We start from the raw sequence: 17,741 nt of genomic DNA on the forward strand, positions 1-17,741 counted from the left end.
TTCACTGAAAACACAAAACTGACACAGTATTGTACTTTTCATGTAGCCTAATTTTGGCCAGCTAATAGCCTAACCACAGTTCAAAAACACATTATGGACTTAACATAAAAATCCTGTTGATGCAGGATTATTTTGCAACAAAACTTGTCAAATTATTATTCTTAATTTACTCTTAATATTAACATATGGTGTAATCTAAGCCCCCAAAGCATTCTTTGACCCCTCAAATGCTGATGTATCGTTGGCTCCCAGCTACAGGATTGCTTTGCTTGTCATGTGAAAGTTGATGTTTTTGTGGGTAAATTACATTTAGTTTCATACTGTAGATGTTTGAGAGATCTGTATAGCATATTGTGAATCCTCAAATTAATGTACTGTGTGTTGATAAGTTGCTTTTAAATAAGTGGTTTAAGGTTCTACATAAATAGACATCTCCATCCAAACTAGCTTCTCAGTTTCCTCCTCCTTCACTTCACAATTCATTCCAGATAGGTAACCTGCTGCCCACACATATGTATGTACACAAACGTGCTATCTTTGTCCCCCTTGAGTCAACAACCATTGCTCTCAACGGTGGCCAAGAGATACAGACACCCTGTATGGGTTTACAGAAGCCTGTTTGGTGGATAAGCACAACAACCGCTACTCGCTACCAAGAAATCAATGGGACGTACTGGGGAGGGAGAGACATTTTTTGGGGGTCCAAAAGGCACATCTTTAATTAAGTGTCAATGAACATGCAAGAAATGGAGTGGTCATGTCAGAGACACTCAGCACACGCTGTAATATTATTTTGTATGCTTGTCATTTAAACACACTCTTATGAAGAGCAAAAATTATCTTGACATAATGGCTGAATCGTATGAATGCTTAGGATAATGTTTCACTAGGGACAGCAGTGCAGCCTAAGATAAAATATAATGTTTTCTTATTAGAGATAATATTATTAGAAAGCACACAGCAGGCTCTTGCTATTATAGAAGCATGGATATTAACACACAAGCACATAATTATTCAAATATTGACATTGTACAATTTGTTCCTTCAATAATTTGTAATCCATTGCACACAAACGTTATGTAAGAGACAACCCACTACTAGATGCATGTAGTCACCTTCGATTCTGACATACACTATCAGAAACATGACAGGTGATAGGACCCTGAGGCTTGCACCACTGGGTCTCTCTCCTGTTTGCTATGCTAACACAGATGACAGTTGCACTTTTGGACACAACGTTTACATCCTTATCTTTTCATGTTACTCTTTAATAAACAGTACAGCTAGAGGCAGAATGGTGCTATATTTTAGCTGCGGTTTGTTTCTGCTTACGTTACTTGTTCTGCCGGGCCTATTGCTCGGGGACTTGGTATTTTATTGTCCTAAATGCACTGCGGAGCGCCAAACTGCATGTCCTAAGCTCGCCACCAACTGTACTGAGATAGTCAGGGAGCCCGCCTGTGGCTGCTGTCCGGTGTGTGCCCGGTTAGAAGGTGAATTCTGTGGCGTCTACACACCGAGGTGTTCCACAGGGCTGCGTTGTTATCCCACTGTAGATTCAAAATTGCCCTTGGAGCAGCTGGTTCAGGGGTTAGGGCGATGCTCACAAAAAGTGGACACAGTACCCAACCGCACTGAAGAGCACCGGGACACGAGTGGTAAGTAACTAGACTGTCACTAAGAGAAGGTTATCATTAATTTAGGGTATTCTGTGTTATACACAGGGCCCTGTGTTTTGGTTAATCATGTCACATGACCTGGATTTGAACCTTTATTTTAAGCCTTTTCCAGAAATGAGAATTAGACAACAAATTACAGCTGAGTCTGAGTCTGAGGATGGTGCTGAACCATCTGATATAAAAAACAAAAGAGGTCAGTTTAATGAAAATGATTTAAATAAAGAGTAAAACCCAGGTCATGTGACATGATAAACCAAAACATAGTGTGTGAGTTATTTAATTGGCCACAAAGGTCTCCACACAATGAAAGTGCATGGCATCTGCTAAATGTCATGTCACATAACCTGGTATTATACGGAATATATATTGCTTCTCTGGGTGTTTCTATCATAATTAGATCAGCAATGTATCTATTGTCTTTTTTAATGGCTTCCATTGTTAAGCAGCATGCAACAATTCCTTCATTAGTTGTAAATGGCACCAGGCCAGAGGCAAAACATGTATTTTTTTTCTCCAAACCAAAATATGTGTTCAAATGGGTCACTATTGATATCTGGGAATAAATGTTGACATGGTATGTTTGGACTAACTGGTAGATGATATTGATCTTTGAGGCAAAACAAGCTAACCTCTTTTGTCAAACTTCTTTTTTTTTCATATCATTTTGTTTCTTAGAGAGTAGATCAGCTTTAATATTGCAGGTAGATTGTACCTTCCATCAATGTAATTGTCTGCATCATTTCCAATCCCCCATAAAAAAACATGTTGAGTGGAGGATGGGACTAAAAACAAACAAAAGATAACTACTGTAAATTATACTGTGTCCGTAAAATGTATATACTGTAGTATGTAAAAGCTGGAAGTAGAAGCCTAAGAGTTATCCATTCGTTTACTCCAATAAGGAGAAAATAAGTACCAAAATATATATCTCTGAACACCATCAAGATTTGATTTATTTTTGTCATACATGTTTCAACTGTGCTGTGATGTTTCACAGAAGTTCTGAACCTTTCTATTCTCACAGTTTCTACAGATTGTAAATTAAAGACAACATTTTTTGCTAAGAGTATTATTATATTATTAATCGATTGACTATGACTTTTTAATCACCCAGCAGTGCTATTTGCAGAGTTATCTCCAGGTAAATGTTGCAGTTATTCAGCCATTCCTGAACCTGCAACCAAAAACAAGCTACGTATGGACAGTACCAAAACAAATGATCAAATAATTCTGTCTCATAGCAGCAAAATCTGCAGAGCTGGGATTGTTGTATCACCCATAAATATAACATTCTATTGGTTGCGAGAATTTTGTATAATAATTTAAGAAGAATTGAAATATAATTTTTTTTTAAATGTTGATTCCAGCGTTGCTTTGTGTATCAGTTCATAGACCATGTGCCATGGAATCAGTACATTGAAAATCTCTTCCCAATTATTTTACAATCTATATGACACAGCTGTCAATTTTTTGGTCCTTAAATGAAACTGGTCTATTTTTTTTATTTAGCACAATTTTCTTTAGCCAATGATGGTCTTTAATGCAGGGTCATCAGACAAGTTCCCTACTTTCTCCCCTTTCCACTTTCCTCTTCCATTTTTGCTGTAATGCTGCAATTAGTTGGTTGTAATTTTGAGTAGAGCAGACATTTCCATATATTGTTGTTTGCTGCATGTGACATAACTCCACCTGTCCTATTATGACATCATTTACAAAGATTATACTTCTTTTTGTTTTCAAAAATATAGTTTTTTTTATCCATTAGTATATATATTTTGTTGAACTGCTAATCATGGCTGACCCCATTTCTCAGATTTCTTCAAACGGAAAGTAAATGTTTAACAATTTCCCCCCTTTTCTAGTTCCCAGAGCAGAGGTCAAACATGAATACTGCTGGCAGTAACTCTGTGCCATCTGACATACAGCATACCCTTCACATCAGATTTCCATTTCATGAGCCAGTCAAGTGTACAGAGGTGCTATCAGTTGTCTTTTACTTGAGAGGAAATGTCCCAGATCTACCACCTTGGGGCTCTCTACATCCTCATTAATTAGGTAGCACGTCATACACCCATACAGAGTCTTCCTCTTTTCACCCTCCATCTTGTGTTTGTTTGATAACAGTTGCTGTTATTGGCATGACATCACATCTTGTAGCAAATTGTAGAGCTGCATGAACTCATGCACCATGTGCTTTCGTTCCCCAATACACGCAACAACAAAAAACTTGAGAGTACACACAGTACACCCTTAACTCAATGGTTTCACTCATCACTTTAAAGGGATTATGTGCTTGGATGGATATTTAAACCTTTGTCCTCTTCTGCCTGAGTGCACATTGCACAGGCTGGAGCTGCATTCAGTCTCTCAAAGACACTGTTCCGACACAAAAACATTCCCAGATGTGGAAGAGTTAATAGTGGCAGTTTGGTAGCAATCAAATCCATTTTCCTGTTGTCGCTCCATGACTGATGTTTGACCATAAGTCTGTTTAGGGTTGCAAAGTTACCTGCATTTTACCAAAGTTACCAGAAACTCAAATCAAATCAAATTTTATTTGTCACATACACATGGTTAGCAGATGTTAATTCGAGTGTAGCGAAATGCTTGTGCTTCTAGTTCCGACAATGCAGTAATAACCAACAAGTAATCTAACAAACAATTCCAAAACTACTGTCTTGTACACAGTGTGAGGGGATAAAGAATATGTACATAAGGATATATGAATGAGTGATGGTACAGAGCAGCATAGGCAAGATACAGTAGATGGTATCGAGTACAGTATATACATATGAGATGAGTATGTAAACAAAGTGGCATAGTTAAAGTGGCTAGTGATACATGTATTACATAAGGATACAGTCGATGATATAGAGTACAGTATATACGTATGCATATGAGATTAATAATGTAGGGTAAGTAACATTATATAAGGTAGCATTGTTTAAAGTGGCTAGTGATATATTTACATAATTTCCCATCAATTCCCATTATTAAAGTGGCTGGAGTTGAGTCAGTGTCAGTGTGTTGGCAGTAGCCACTCAGTGTTAGTGGTGGCTGTTTAACAGTCTGATGGCCTTGAGATAGAAGCTGTTTTTCAGTCTCTCGGTCCCAGCTTTGATGCACCTGTACTGACCTCGCCTTCTGGATGATAGCGGGGTGAACAGGCAGTGGCTCGGGTGGTTGATGTCCTTGATGATCTTTATGGCCTTTCTGTGACATCGGGTGGTGTAGGTGTCCTGGAGGGCAGGTAGTTTGCCCCCGGTGATGCGTTGTGCAGACCTCACTACCTTTTGTAATGAACAGAACATCTATGGCAAATGATCGTAGCTTTGATCATTTATAATTAAATAATTGCACATATAGTATTTGTGTATTATATTTGTGTCCATGTTGTCCATGAGTTTCTAGTAGATTGACCATATGGTTGAAGAGGAAATGGCTTAACTCATTTTTAAAAAGCATGTCATCAACAATGATTATTATTTTTAAATAACAATGCAACTCTTCCAAATATTGTATTTTTTTCACAACTGCCACCAGTTGTCACAAAATATTGACAACAAACACATATTGACATAGTAAAATAAATACATTGTAAAAAAGAAAAATGCATAAAGGATATTTGATGCTGAAACCCTCCCATTGAACACCAAAGGTATTCACAAAGTTCATGGTTTGTATTTAGGATAATGTTTTACAGCTTTGGCTTTCTATTTTTTATTTTAAAATCATCTTATTTAATTATTTCATATCTATTTTACACGTGATAAAGCCACACAGAGGAACAGAAAATTCTTACAGACACCTGTGATAATCTGTAGTACCTAACAGGGCCACTAGATGTCTTGTGATAAATTACAATCCTTGAAAGATGGTTTACTGGTAAACTGAGAATGTTTTCAATAATACACCCTCTCTTGCGACCCTAAATCTATTACCTATTTTTGTATCTCTATTTTCTCTCTTTCTCCTCTCAGTGTGTTGTCTTTGGACGGGCATTGATCCTTGTAGCCCTGCAGGTAATGGTGTGCTCAGACTTGGTGTTCTCACACCCCTACAGGTGTTTTATTACTGTGTGTGTGCGCGCATGCGTGTATGCGTGTGCGTGTGTGAGTGAGTGAGTGAGTGAGTGAGTGAGTGAGTGCGTGTGTGGGTGTGTGCGTGTGTGTGTGCGTGTGTGTGTGTGTGTGACAGAGCGAGAGATAAAGATAGAGAGGGATGGAGTGCTCTGGGTGGAAGCTGCATTTTAGTACATGTGACCCTGAAGACACACACTTTAGGAGGATAAAGAACTCCCTTTTCAAGGAAGGCAATCAGCTGATGTTCTCCCTAATTGAATGCAATTAGCTTTACATTGAACCTGTTGTGAAAGGAGAAGCTATGGGCCAGGAGAATTATGAGCCATTTAGAGGTCAAAACAGGATGGAGACCAGTTGAAAAATGTGGTTTTCTAAACTAATCAAATACTGTATGTTTTAAAGACAGAGCTCACAATAGTCAGCAACTTGTTATCATAAGTTAGCCTATTTTAGCACATCCTAATCTTGTTCATCAGACTTCCTCCCAGTGCTCAGAAGGTCTGGTAGGCCAACACTTCAAACATGGCCTTTGTTGGGCCAGTGGAAAGTTCTGGAAAATGTCCATAAGCTAATATAAAGAGTCAGGGAGAAAGTCCAGATGCATAGCCATTGGCTTAACACTCATCAATCATCTCCCACAACACCTCCCCTGTCTTGTGTATGTCTGTGTATGTTCGCCTTTTCTGTGCTCGTCTGATGCAACGTGGAGATTTCATCAAATTTAGCTTGCTGTTTGAGTCCATTCTGTCGTTTTTTTTTTAGGGTTGTTAGTTTTCCCAACGATTCCGGCACATATTGATCACAGATTTGGATGATATATATATAACCAGCAAGGCTGCTATATTAAGCCAGCTAGAGTTCAGCCACTCAAGTCATGTTGAATGAATGTTTTTGCTAGCACACCACATGTTTCTGATTCACAGTCGTGTGATTCGCTATGTTCAAATAATGACGAATACTTAAGTTCACTCCCATAAAGGACACCTTTTTGTTACTGGTGTTCCAGGCTCATATGCACAATTAGCCCGGGGACAAGGTTAGGCACATCATGACTATTCCCGCAGGATAACTTTGTGTGACTTTTTGTGAACTTCCTGTTTTTTTTTTTTTACCATAAGTAAGCCACGTTGCAATTGACACATACGACAGCCATGCCTCTCCTTCCCATTTGGAATAATTGCTAAGTCATCAAATACAAGACTTCTGGACTTTAGACTTTGAAGAGTTGGAAGAAGCAGCAACTCATCTAATGTTCGGGGTTTTTTGGCTCGACAAAACCTACTCAATTATTTAACTTGTTTGAAGTGGTTTAGCCTCGAGTGTAGCCTAATACTGTTTTAAGTATGGACATTTCCTTGGCAGACAAGGAAGGTTTTATTTGGAACATACTGTAGTTACCACATTTTGAGAGCACAGTTCTACTGTAAATGACAACCACTATTGAGAAAAGAAACTAACATCATAAATGACATTGTAAACACTGTATATTACTCACTCTTAGTATATTGCTGATTTGAGCAGTGGAATGTGTACCCAAAATCATTCACAAAGTCCCCAGTTCAGATGACTTTCCACAGGTAAGATGCAGTTTCTATGGCCAAGATTGGATCACCACTAGTGTTGCAAAGTGACTCTAACAAGCTGAAACGTGTATATTTCTGTTTGAAAAGTGTAATTTCAACAGCTTCTGCCACAGTGCATTTTAGCATTGAATCTGGGTCACCTTTATTTGGACTGCCAGAACACTATACTCTCTACTGCTGAGGACATTTTGACCTGACATTTTGACAGCCATCCCTGACATTTTGAGGAGAAGCATACTGAGTAAAGTCATGCCAAACTAGATATGAATAGCCCTTCTCTCATTCCCTTGTTCTCTTTCTCGCTCTCTCTCTCGCTCGCTCGCTCGCTCTCTCCGACTCTCCCCCTCTTTCTCTCTCTCTCTCCGATTCTCCCCCTCTTTCTCTCTTTCTTTCCGACTCTTCCCCTCTCTCTCTCTCACTCTTGCTCTCTCTCAGACACTCAGGCACGGTCACTGTACTCTGTATGAATACCTTTGTCGAGTCATCGGGTTGCTCTCCCTCCCGGGAGTGATTTAATGTCTCAAAGACATACTCCTCAGTTTGTGCCTCCCTAATTACAGATAAGAGTTAGTGGAGTGAGACACACACACACACATGCTCACACAGTGCCCCCGGCAGGTAGTTCACCTCCCCTGAGAAGGCAGGCAGAGAGTCCTAACTCAGCAAGAAAACCAGACTAAAAGTGCTTCCATACTATTCTGTGCTCACTTCCCATGACATTTCGCTCCTTAGTCAACAATTTAGTCACCAGTGTTCTCTATTCTCTAAGTATTCGGCCCCCTTGAACTTTGCGACCTTTTGCCACATTTCAGGCTTCAAACATGAAGATATAAAACTGTATTTTTTTGTGAAGAATCAACAACAAGTGGGACACAATCATGAAGTGGAACGACATTTATTGGATATTTCAAACTTTTTTAACAAATCAAAAACTGAAAAATTGGGTGTGCAAAATGATGGGTTAGGACAGTGTGCAGTGTGTTTGCGATTGTGTCGTCTTTGGATCAATTGGGGTGGTAAGCAAATTGGAGTGGGTCTAGGGTGGAGGTGATATGGTCCTTGACTAGTCTCTCAAAGCGCTTCATGATGACGGAAGATGACGGAAGTGAGTGCTATGGGGCGGTAGTCGTTTAGCTCAGTTACCTTAACTTTCTTAAATTTGATTTGATTTGATTTGAACATGAACAATGGTGGCCCTCTTGAAGCATGTGGGAACAGCAGACTGGGATTATGATTGATTGATAACTGCCCGTGTCAGTGGCACTGTATTGTCCTCAAAGCGAGCAAAGAAGTTGTTTAGTCTGTCTGGGAGCAAGACATCCTGGTCCGCGACTGGGCTGGTTTTCTTTTTGTAATCTGTGATTGACTGTAGACCCTGCCACATACCTCTTGTGTCTGAGCCATTGAATGGCGACTGTACTTTGTCTCTATACTGACGCTTAGCTTGTTTGATTGCCTTGCGGAGGGAATAGCTACACTGTTTGTATTCGGTCATGTTTCCGATCACCTTGCCCTGGTTAAAAGCAGGGGTTTGTGCATTCAGTTTCGAGCGAATGCTGCCATCAATCCACGGTTTCTGGTTTGGGAATGTTTTAATAGTTGCTGTGGGTACGACATCGCCTATGCACTTGCTAATAAACTTGCTCACCAAATCAGCATATTCATCAATGTTGTTGTTTGACGCAATGCGGAACATATCCCAATCCACGTGATCGAAGCAATCTTGAAGCGTGGAATCAGATTGGTCGTACCAGCGTTGAACAGACCTGAGCGCGGGAGCTTCCTGTTTTAGTCTCTGTCTATAGGCTGGAAGCAACAAAATTGAGTCGTGGTCAGCTTTTCCGAAAGGAGGGCGGGGAAGGTCCTTATATATATAAACACTTATCTCCCTCGCTAGCTCTAAGCACCAGCTGTCAGAGCAGCTCACAGATTACTGCACCTGTACATAGCCCATCTGTCATTTAGCCCAAAAAACTACTTCTCCCTCTACTGTATTTATTTATTTATTTATTTTGCTCTTTTGCACCCCATTATTTCATTATTTCTACTTTGCACATTCTTCCATTGCAAATCTACCATTCCAGTGTTTTACTCTGTATATTGTATTTACTTCGCCACCATGGCCTTTTTTTGCCTTTACCTCCCTTATCTCACCTCATTTGCTCACATTGTATATAGACTTATTTTTCTACTGTATGTTTGTTTTACTCCATGTGTAACTCTGTGTCGTTGTATGTGTCGAACTGCTTTGCTTTATCTTGGCCAGGTCGCAATTGTAAATGAGAACTTGTTCTCAACTTGCCTACCTGGTTAAATTAAGGTGAAATAAAAAATGTAAAAAAAAAAATATGCATCGCTGTTAGAATAACAATGATCCAGGGATTGACCAGCCCTGGTAGCACAATCAAAATGCTGATAGAATTTGGCGAGTCTTGTTTTCAGATTGCCTTTTTTTAAATCCCCAGCTACAATGAATGCAGCCTCAGGATATGTGGTTTCCAGTTTACATAGAGTCAAATAAAGTTCGTTCAGGGCCGTCGATGTGTCTAGTTGGGGGGGAATATATGCGGCTGTGAATATAATCGAAGAGAATTCTCTTGGTAGATTATGCGGTCGACATTTGATTGTGAGGAATTGTAAGTCACGTGAACAGAAGGACTTGAGTTCCTGTATGTTATTATGATCACACCACGTCTCGTTAATCATAAGGCATACACCCCCGCCCTTCTTCTTACCAGAAAGATGCTTGTTTCTGTCGGCACGATGCGTAAAGAAATCAGCTGGCTGTTCCGACTCCGATAGCGTGTCTCGAGTGAGCCATGTTTCTGTGAAGCAAAGAACGTTACAGTCTCTTATGTCTCTCTGGAATGCTACCCTTGCTCGGATTTCATCAACCTTGTTGTCAAGAGACTGGACACAGCTTGACCATGTGGTAATACAGATTAGGCATGTTATCAACAATAGATAAGATCTTGCTACCATGGTAAGGTGAACTCTTCAGTCATATCTCTTCAGTCATATCCCTGTTTACCTTTGTGCTTATGGTCTTGCCTACACCTAGTGAAAAGTGATTGAAATAATTTGAGAAAATAATGTTACATTTTATTTGGAATGGCAAGCCAAAATTAAATGGGCCTATTTATAAAATGAATATGAATAGGAATGAATATGAATTCAGAGGGCAGAAATGTTTAAATATTAAAGCATTAGACCTCTCTCTAAAGGCTTCAGTCATACAAAAGTTATAATTAAATCCAAACTGGTTTTCTAACAAATTAGTAAGAATGTCTCACGCCATGTTCAAGAATGGCATTTTCCTCTTTATTCAGATTACAAACTCTCACTTTCAGTAGAGGAAGGACATCAGAAATAGATGGGAGAGGTTGAGGGTAGCGGAAGGACATCAGAAATAGATGGGAGAGGTTGAGGGTAGAGGAAGGACATCAGAAATAGATGGGAGAGGTTGAGGGTTGAGGAAGGACATCAGAAATAGATGGGAGAGGTTGAGGGTAGAGGAAGGACATCATAAATAGATGGGAGAGGTTGAGGGTAGAGGAAGGACATCAGAAATCAATGGGAGAGGTTGAGGGTAGAGGAAGGACATCATAAATAGATGGGAGAGGTTGAGGGTAGAGGAAGGACATCAGAAATCAATGGGAGAGGTTGAGGGTAGAGGAAGGACATCATAAATAGATGGGAGAGGTTGAGGGTAGAGGAAGGACATCAGAAATAGATGGGAGAGGTTGAGGGTAGAGGAAGGACATCAGAAATAGATGGGAGAGGTTGAGGGTAGAGGAAGGACATCAGAAATAGATGGGAGAGGTTGAGGGTAGAGGAAGGACATAAGAAATAGATGGGAGAGGTTGAGGGTAGAGGAAGGACATCAGAAATAGATGGGAGAGGTTGAGGGTAGAGGAAGGACATCAGAAATAGATGGGAGAGGTTGAGAGTAGAGGAAGGACAGAAGTAAAAACAAAGCTGGAAGTAGAGGCCTAAGCATTGTTGCTCACTAGTTTCGTGGTTGGAAAGTAAAAAGTGAAATATCTTTTTACAAAATATATGTACATGTATATACACTACAGCTCAAACCTTTTAGAACACCTACTCATTTAAGGGTTCTCCTTTATTTGTACTATTTTCTACATAGAATAATAGTGAAGACATCAAAACTATGAAATAACACATATGGAATACTGTAGTAACCAAAAAAGTGTTAAACAAATCAAAATATATTTTCTATTTGAGATTCTTCAAATAGCCACCATTTACCTTGATTACAGCTATACATCAAGGTGACCAAAGATGGTAAAACTTCAAGTGGACCAAACATAGATTGGCAGTTCATCATTTATTTATGAATTGTACAGATGGATGAGAAGCAGAAGACAGGCGGGCCCTCTGATATCGCACAGGCAGAGGCTTGTATACAGTATGTGCAGAGGGCTGTGACTTTAACAGCACAACCAATCTCAGGCTATTTAAAACCTGTACTATACAGTATATACAGTTGTGCACACCGTCGCCTATGAGACTATAGTCCCGACCACTTCTGACACTCACTGCCCAGCAGGAGTGTGTGAGACACATACCAGCAGGACGGTGCATTGAGGCAGCCCATGTGAATCTTTGTCTTCTAAACGTGACAACACAATGTTTACAGAAACGTGTCATTAGAAACACAGTGCTTTAGTAACGACCTTTGTGTGTGTGCGCGTGTGTGAGTGCGTGTGTGTGTGTGCATGTGTGTGTGTGTGTGTGTGAACTCATACACACTGTTTCAGGGCACAGATTCCGTTTTGCTTGACTTAAGGGCGTGTATAGGAGCTAAGAAAACAGATGTCATGTGTTCTGCAAACCCGAGAGCCAATACAGGAAAAATTATCTTCACCACTCACCTTCCTTGTTTGGAACGAGTTTCCTGTGCATATTAACTTGTTATGTGCATATGTCCTTGATTTGTATTCTTTGCAAATACAGTGCCTTCAGCCTCTATTTACTTATTCCTCATTATGTTGTGTTACAGACTTAACTAAAAATGTATTAAATCTACAAAAAATAATCCATAATGACAACGTGAAAAGTGTTTATCTCATTTAGATAATAATTCACAACCCCGCGTCAATACATTAAGAATCACCTTTGGCAGCGATTGCAGCTCTGAGTCTTTTTGGGTAAGTCTCTAAGAGCTTTCTACACCTGAATTGTGCAACATTTGCACATCATTCTTTTCAACATTCTTCAAACTCTGTCAAATTGGTTATTGATCATTGCCAGACACCCATTTTCAGGTCTTGCCATAGATTTTCAAGTTGATTTATTAAGTCAAAACTGTAACTCTGCCACTCAGGAACATTCACAGTCATCTTGGTAAGGAACTCCAGTGTAGATTTGGCCTTGGGATTTAGGTTATTGTCCTGCTAAAATGTGAATTCATCTCCCAGTGTCTGGTGGAAAGTAGCCTGAACAAGTTTATCCTCTAGGATTTTGCCTTGCTTCGCTCCATTCTGTTTATTTTTCATTCCGAAAAACTCCCCAGTCCTTAACAATTATAAGCATACCCATAACATGATGCAGCCATCACTATGCTTGAAAATATAGAGTGGTAGTCAGTAATGTGTTGTATTGGATTTGCCCCAAACATAACACTTTGTATTCAGGACAAAAAGTGAATTGCTTTGCCACGTCTTTTTCAGTATTACTTTAGTGCCTTGTTGCAAACAGGATGCATGTTTTGGAATATTTTTTAGTCTGTACAAGCTTCCTTCTTTTCACTCTATCAATTAGAACTGTGGAGTAACTACAATGTTTTTGATCCATCCTCAGTTTTCTCCTATCACAGCCATTAAACTCTGTAACTGTTCTAAAGTCACCATTGGCCTCATGGTGAAATCCCTGAGCTGTTTCCTTTCTCTCCAGCAACTGAGTTAGGAAGGACAACCGGTATCTTTGTAGTGACTGGGTGTATTGATACACCATCCAAAGTGTAATTAATATCTTCACCATGCTCAAAGGGATATTCAATGTCTGCTTTATTTTACCCATCTACCAATATGTGCCCTTCTTTGCAAAGCATTGGAAAACCTCCCTGGACATCTTTGTTTGAAATTCACAGCTCGACTGAGGGATCTTACAGATAAATGTGTGAGCTACAGAGATGAGGCATTCATTTAAAAATCATGTTAAACACTATTATTGCACACAGAGTTCATGCAACTTATTATGTGACCTGTTAAGCAAATGTTTGCTCCTGAACTTATTTAGGCTTGCCATAACAAAGGGGTTGAATATTTATTTACTCATGACATTTTAAACCTTTTCATGTTTTATTATAAGGTAAAAATGTCACACTTTTGACATTATGGGGTATTGTGTATAGGACAGTGACAAGAAAAATCTCCAATTAAACTCAGGATGTAACTCAACAAAAATGTGGAAAAAGTCAAGGGGTGTGAATACTTTCTGAAGGCACTGAACTAAGCGTGTGTGTGTGTGTGTGTGTGTGTGTGTGTGTGTGTGTGTGTGTGTGTGTGGACCTATAGGGGAGCTGCCGGGCACTGAGGGCCCCACTATGAAGAAGCCGACCAAAGATGTCAGGATCTGGATATGGTCCAAAGATATGGCTCCAAAGCAGGCCCAGAACGAGCTCAAAACCAAGATGAAGACCAACGACTGTCCCGAGGAACCCAAGACCCAGCAGCCCATGAAGGTCAGGAAAAACCATTACAAAAAAAAGTAAAACACGTCTTTGTTCACATCTGCTATTCGAGAGATACAATTCAGAAACTTAATGAGCATTAGTATTTTCGAACTACATAGTTTAGCTCTAAGCGTTGGATTTTGCTAGGGTTAACTCATTCTAGAACTGTGTCATAGGAGCCTCCCTTCCTCCCTAAACATGCTGCTGTGTAAGTTGATTACAGTATAGAAAGTGGTATTTGTAATTCAACCGTAGTTTATTGAATACTGGCCTTAATGCAGAGGTCAGTGGTGACCCTGGTCGGCATGGTATTTGGTACGGCAGTGCCCTCGCCTGGACACACGCTGGCACGCTCACACAGATTGTTATTTATTCATATAAATTATTCAGATTATTTATTTTAATACTGCAATTGGTATAACTGTTGCGAAATACCGTCAAAAATAGACAGCATTTTGACCTTCAATACATTTCTATTACAAAGTAGAAATACCAAAGCCGAGTTGTGGGTTTGCAGAGGGACAACTAATCTGAAGATTCACTATTTTTACAGCCTGCTGGAATGGTTAAAGATGGGTTTTCTGTTTCCGTGAGTTGTCAGAGTATGAGGTAGATAGTGAGATCATAATTTTCTCCAACTAGAGATTAGAAGACTTGTTAAGTTTAGAGGAGCCTGCTTTTTCTACATTATCCTTCCCTCAACAGAATGTGTTAGAACTCTGCATCCTTATGGTATTGTAAGATCCAAATAAGATCGCTGGCAGGCCATGCCCCACTCCTATCAGGCCAAGCCATCAGAGGACACACTTTGACCCATTATGATACTTGTCAGATACACTACTGTACAATATAGAGCAAACCTACAGCCATCAGCTCTGTTACTGGGCACCTGTAATACAAACCTTCAGCCCTCAGCTCTGTTAATCTGGGCACCTGTCATACAAACCTTCAGCCCTCAGCTCTGTTAATCTGGGCACCTGTCATACAAACCTTCAGCCCTCAGCTCTGTTAATCTGGGCACCTGTCATACAAACCTTCAACCCTCAGCTCTGTTAATCTGGGCACCTGTCATACAACCTTCAGCCCTCAGCTCTGTTACTCTGGGCACCTGTCATACAAACCTTCAGCCCTCAGCTCTGTTAATCTGGGCACCTGTCATACAAACCTTCAGCCCTCAGCTCTGTTACTCTGGGCACCTATCATACAAACCTTCAGCCCTCAGCTCTGTTACTCTGGGCACCTGTCATACAAACCTTCAGCCCTCAGCTCTGTTACTCTGGGCACCTGTCATACAATGCAATCCTTTATTTGCTGTATGGTGCTGACTCGAATGTCTAAGTTTAACATTCATGGAGACAACTTGCTGCCATAACAGACAATAATATCTTACAGTAGGCCTGCCTTGTGCTGCTGATGGTCTATTTCTGAACTTTTGTATTTGGTCGGAACTATTCAGGGCCCTTGTGCACAGGAGCTGGAGAAGGTGATGGAGAAGATCTCCAAGATGAGCTTCCATGATAACAGGGGACATGTTGATAATCTGTACCAACTCAAATTCCCCAATTGTGAAAAGATAGGCCAGTACAATCTCAAACAGGTAAGTCTCCAATCGTTGATATGTTTAATGCAATTTATCATTCTGGTAAAAGGGTCAACTGAAAATGGTTGAAGAAAAACAATGTTGTCGTGATTTTCTTTTTTATCCACACACACACACACACACACACACACACACACACACACACACACACACACACACACACACACACACACACAGGGTAGAGGCACAGTGTGTGTGTAAAAGTATACCCCCTTACCCCCCGCCCTCACTCTCACCCACCCTAAGCCCGAGAATGGGGTGATGTTTTTAACAGAGTTACAAGGTAATATTTGCAGACAGACTGTAGCCAGGCATTGGGAAGATTTCCACACTACACCAGTCAAAACATTGGTTACCAATGATAATTTTCTCAGTTTCCTCTGCAAGCTTGTCTTTGTTGCTGGAACGACCCACTTATTTTTAGAATGTGGTCAAAACAATGATATGACATATCTGTATTCTGAACATACATACAGCATCAAGGCACCTGTCTGAAGTTGTAAGAGAGAGAAAGAATGAATGAGGGCATTGTTTTGATGACAAAACCCCTCGGTTCCCAGGGCTCAAAAAATACTGCACCTCCAACAACACTTAATCGTTCGGTAATCATCTTGTTCCTCTGGTTAATACTGTAACTGTCACTTTTTGTTCTTTCTCATTGAAGGAAAAAAATGAAGTGTGTTTTTGGCTCTCTCTCTCCTCCCCTATGTCCCTATCCCCCAGATCCAGTCCCGCGCAGTAGAGTTATGACCTCATTCTCGGGGTAGAGAGGAGGGTCTCCACAGGGAGGATGGGGAGCAGGGATGGGGTGGTTGACACAGGGGGATGGGGGGCATGACATGAGGATGGGCTGTTATTGGGGGGGGGGGGGGGGGGGGGGGCAGAGCCTCACCCCTCCATCTCACCTCATCCCGGCCAATCTAAACGCAAACGCCCTCCTGTTACGTCGCCCCCACCCGCCCCCTGAAAACGCCCCATCTGACTGGATCCAGGGCCTCGTTAACCCTCCACCTCTCTCCATCACCCCATCGTCCTCCTACCCTTTTCTCTCTCATTTTCCCCTTGTCTGTTCCAGTGCCACATGTCCACCCACGGTCAGCGGGGCGAGTGCTGGTGCGTTAACCCCTTCACGGGTGTCCAGATCGCCCAGTCCACCAAGGTGCGGGGGGACCCCAACTGCAGCCAGTATGTGGAGGAGCAGGAGATGGAGACTGGAACACAGTCCACTGCCGTCCTTCAGATGGCAGAGATATAACAGCACTTCACTCACACACAGATACCCCCACCACCCACAGTGGAACGGTCCAAATTGACTGACAGCTGACATAGTTGTCATGTGCATGGGTTTCTTTCAATGTAGCTGTTACGTTCCCTGTCCCTTGCCCACTAAGATGCAAAAGAAAGATAAACTCGCCAAAGGTGCTTTAACAAAGTACCGAGTAAAGGGTCTGAATGATTATGTAATGTGATATGTGATATTTCAGTTTATTATTTTTGATACATTAACTAAAAATTCAAAAAAACTGTTTTTGCTTTGTCATTATGGTGTATTGTGTGTAGATTGATGAGGGGGAAAAAAAACAATTTAATACATTTTAGAATAAGGCTGTAAAGTAACAAAATGTGGAAAAAGTCAAGAGGTCTGAATCCTTTCCGTATGCACTGTATTTGCCTAAAACTACATTTTTTTTGAGAAATGGGGGGTAAAATAATATACGTTTCTAACACTCTCATCCCTATGGAACGAGTGCAACCAAAACAATAGTCATCTTCAACACAGCAAAACGTTTAGTCAAAACAAATTGTGAGCCCGGGCTACACACCGACCAAACACAAAACACAACCTATTGACTGCCCACCATTGAAAGTCAATCAGCAATCAAGTTGTCCTTACCATGGACATGTCTGATTTCAAGGGGGAAACTCTTGCAATATTGGTAGCAACTTTCCTCTCGTGATTTTCCTCAGTGGAATGGTCTCAGGGAAACGAGTGGCAGCGCGTATGATGGTCAAGAGAAATGGTTAACCTCTCTTTGCTTTGGGCAAAGGACCAACATAATCCACCAGAACCCTGCTGAAAGGGTTGTGAAAAGCAGAAAC

At 40.8% G+C, this 17,741-nt stretch overlaps 1 protein-coding gene across 1 annotated transcript; it reads left to right on the forward strand.

The window, feature by feature from the left end:
• Positions 1-1,289: 1,289 nt before the first annotated feature.
• Positions 1,290-17,164, forward strand: LOC100136304 (insulin-like growth factor binding protein 3). The gene is given in 4 exon segments (NM_001124557.2): positions 1,290-1,658; positions 13,884-14,050; positions 15,498-15,638; positions 16,717-17,164. Coding segments are annotated over 4 exon segments (852 nt in total). The 5' UTR covers positions 1,290-1,294; the 3' UTR covers positions 16,897-17,164.
• The last annotated feature ends 577 nt before the right edge of the window (positions 17,165-17,741 follow it).

The sequence above is a fragment of the Oncorhynchus mykiss genome, chromosome 3, assembly GCF_057628025.1.
Source record: "Oncorhynchus mykiss isolate SJ-2025 chromosome 3, ASM5762802v1, whole genome shotgun sequence".
In the NCBI taxonomy this organism is placed as follows: Eukaryota; Metazoa; Chordata; class Actinopteri; order Salmoniformes; family Salmonidae; genus Oncorhynchus; species Oncorhynchus mykiss.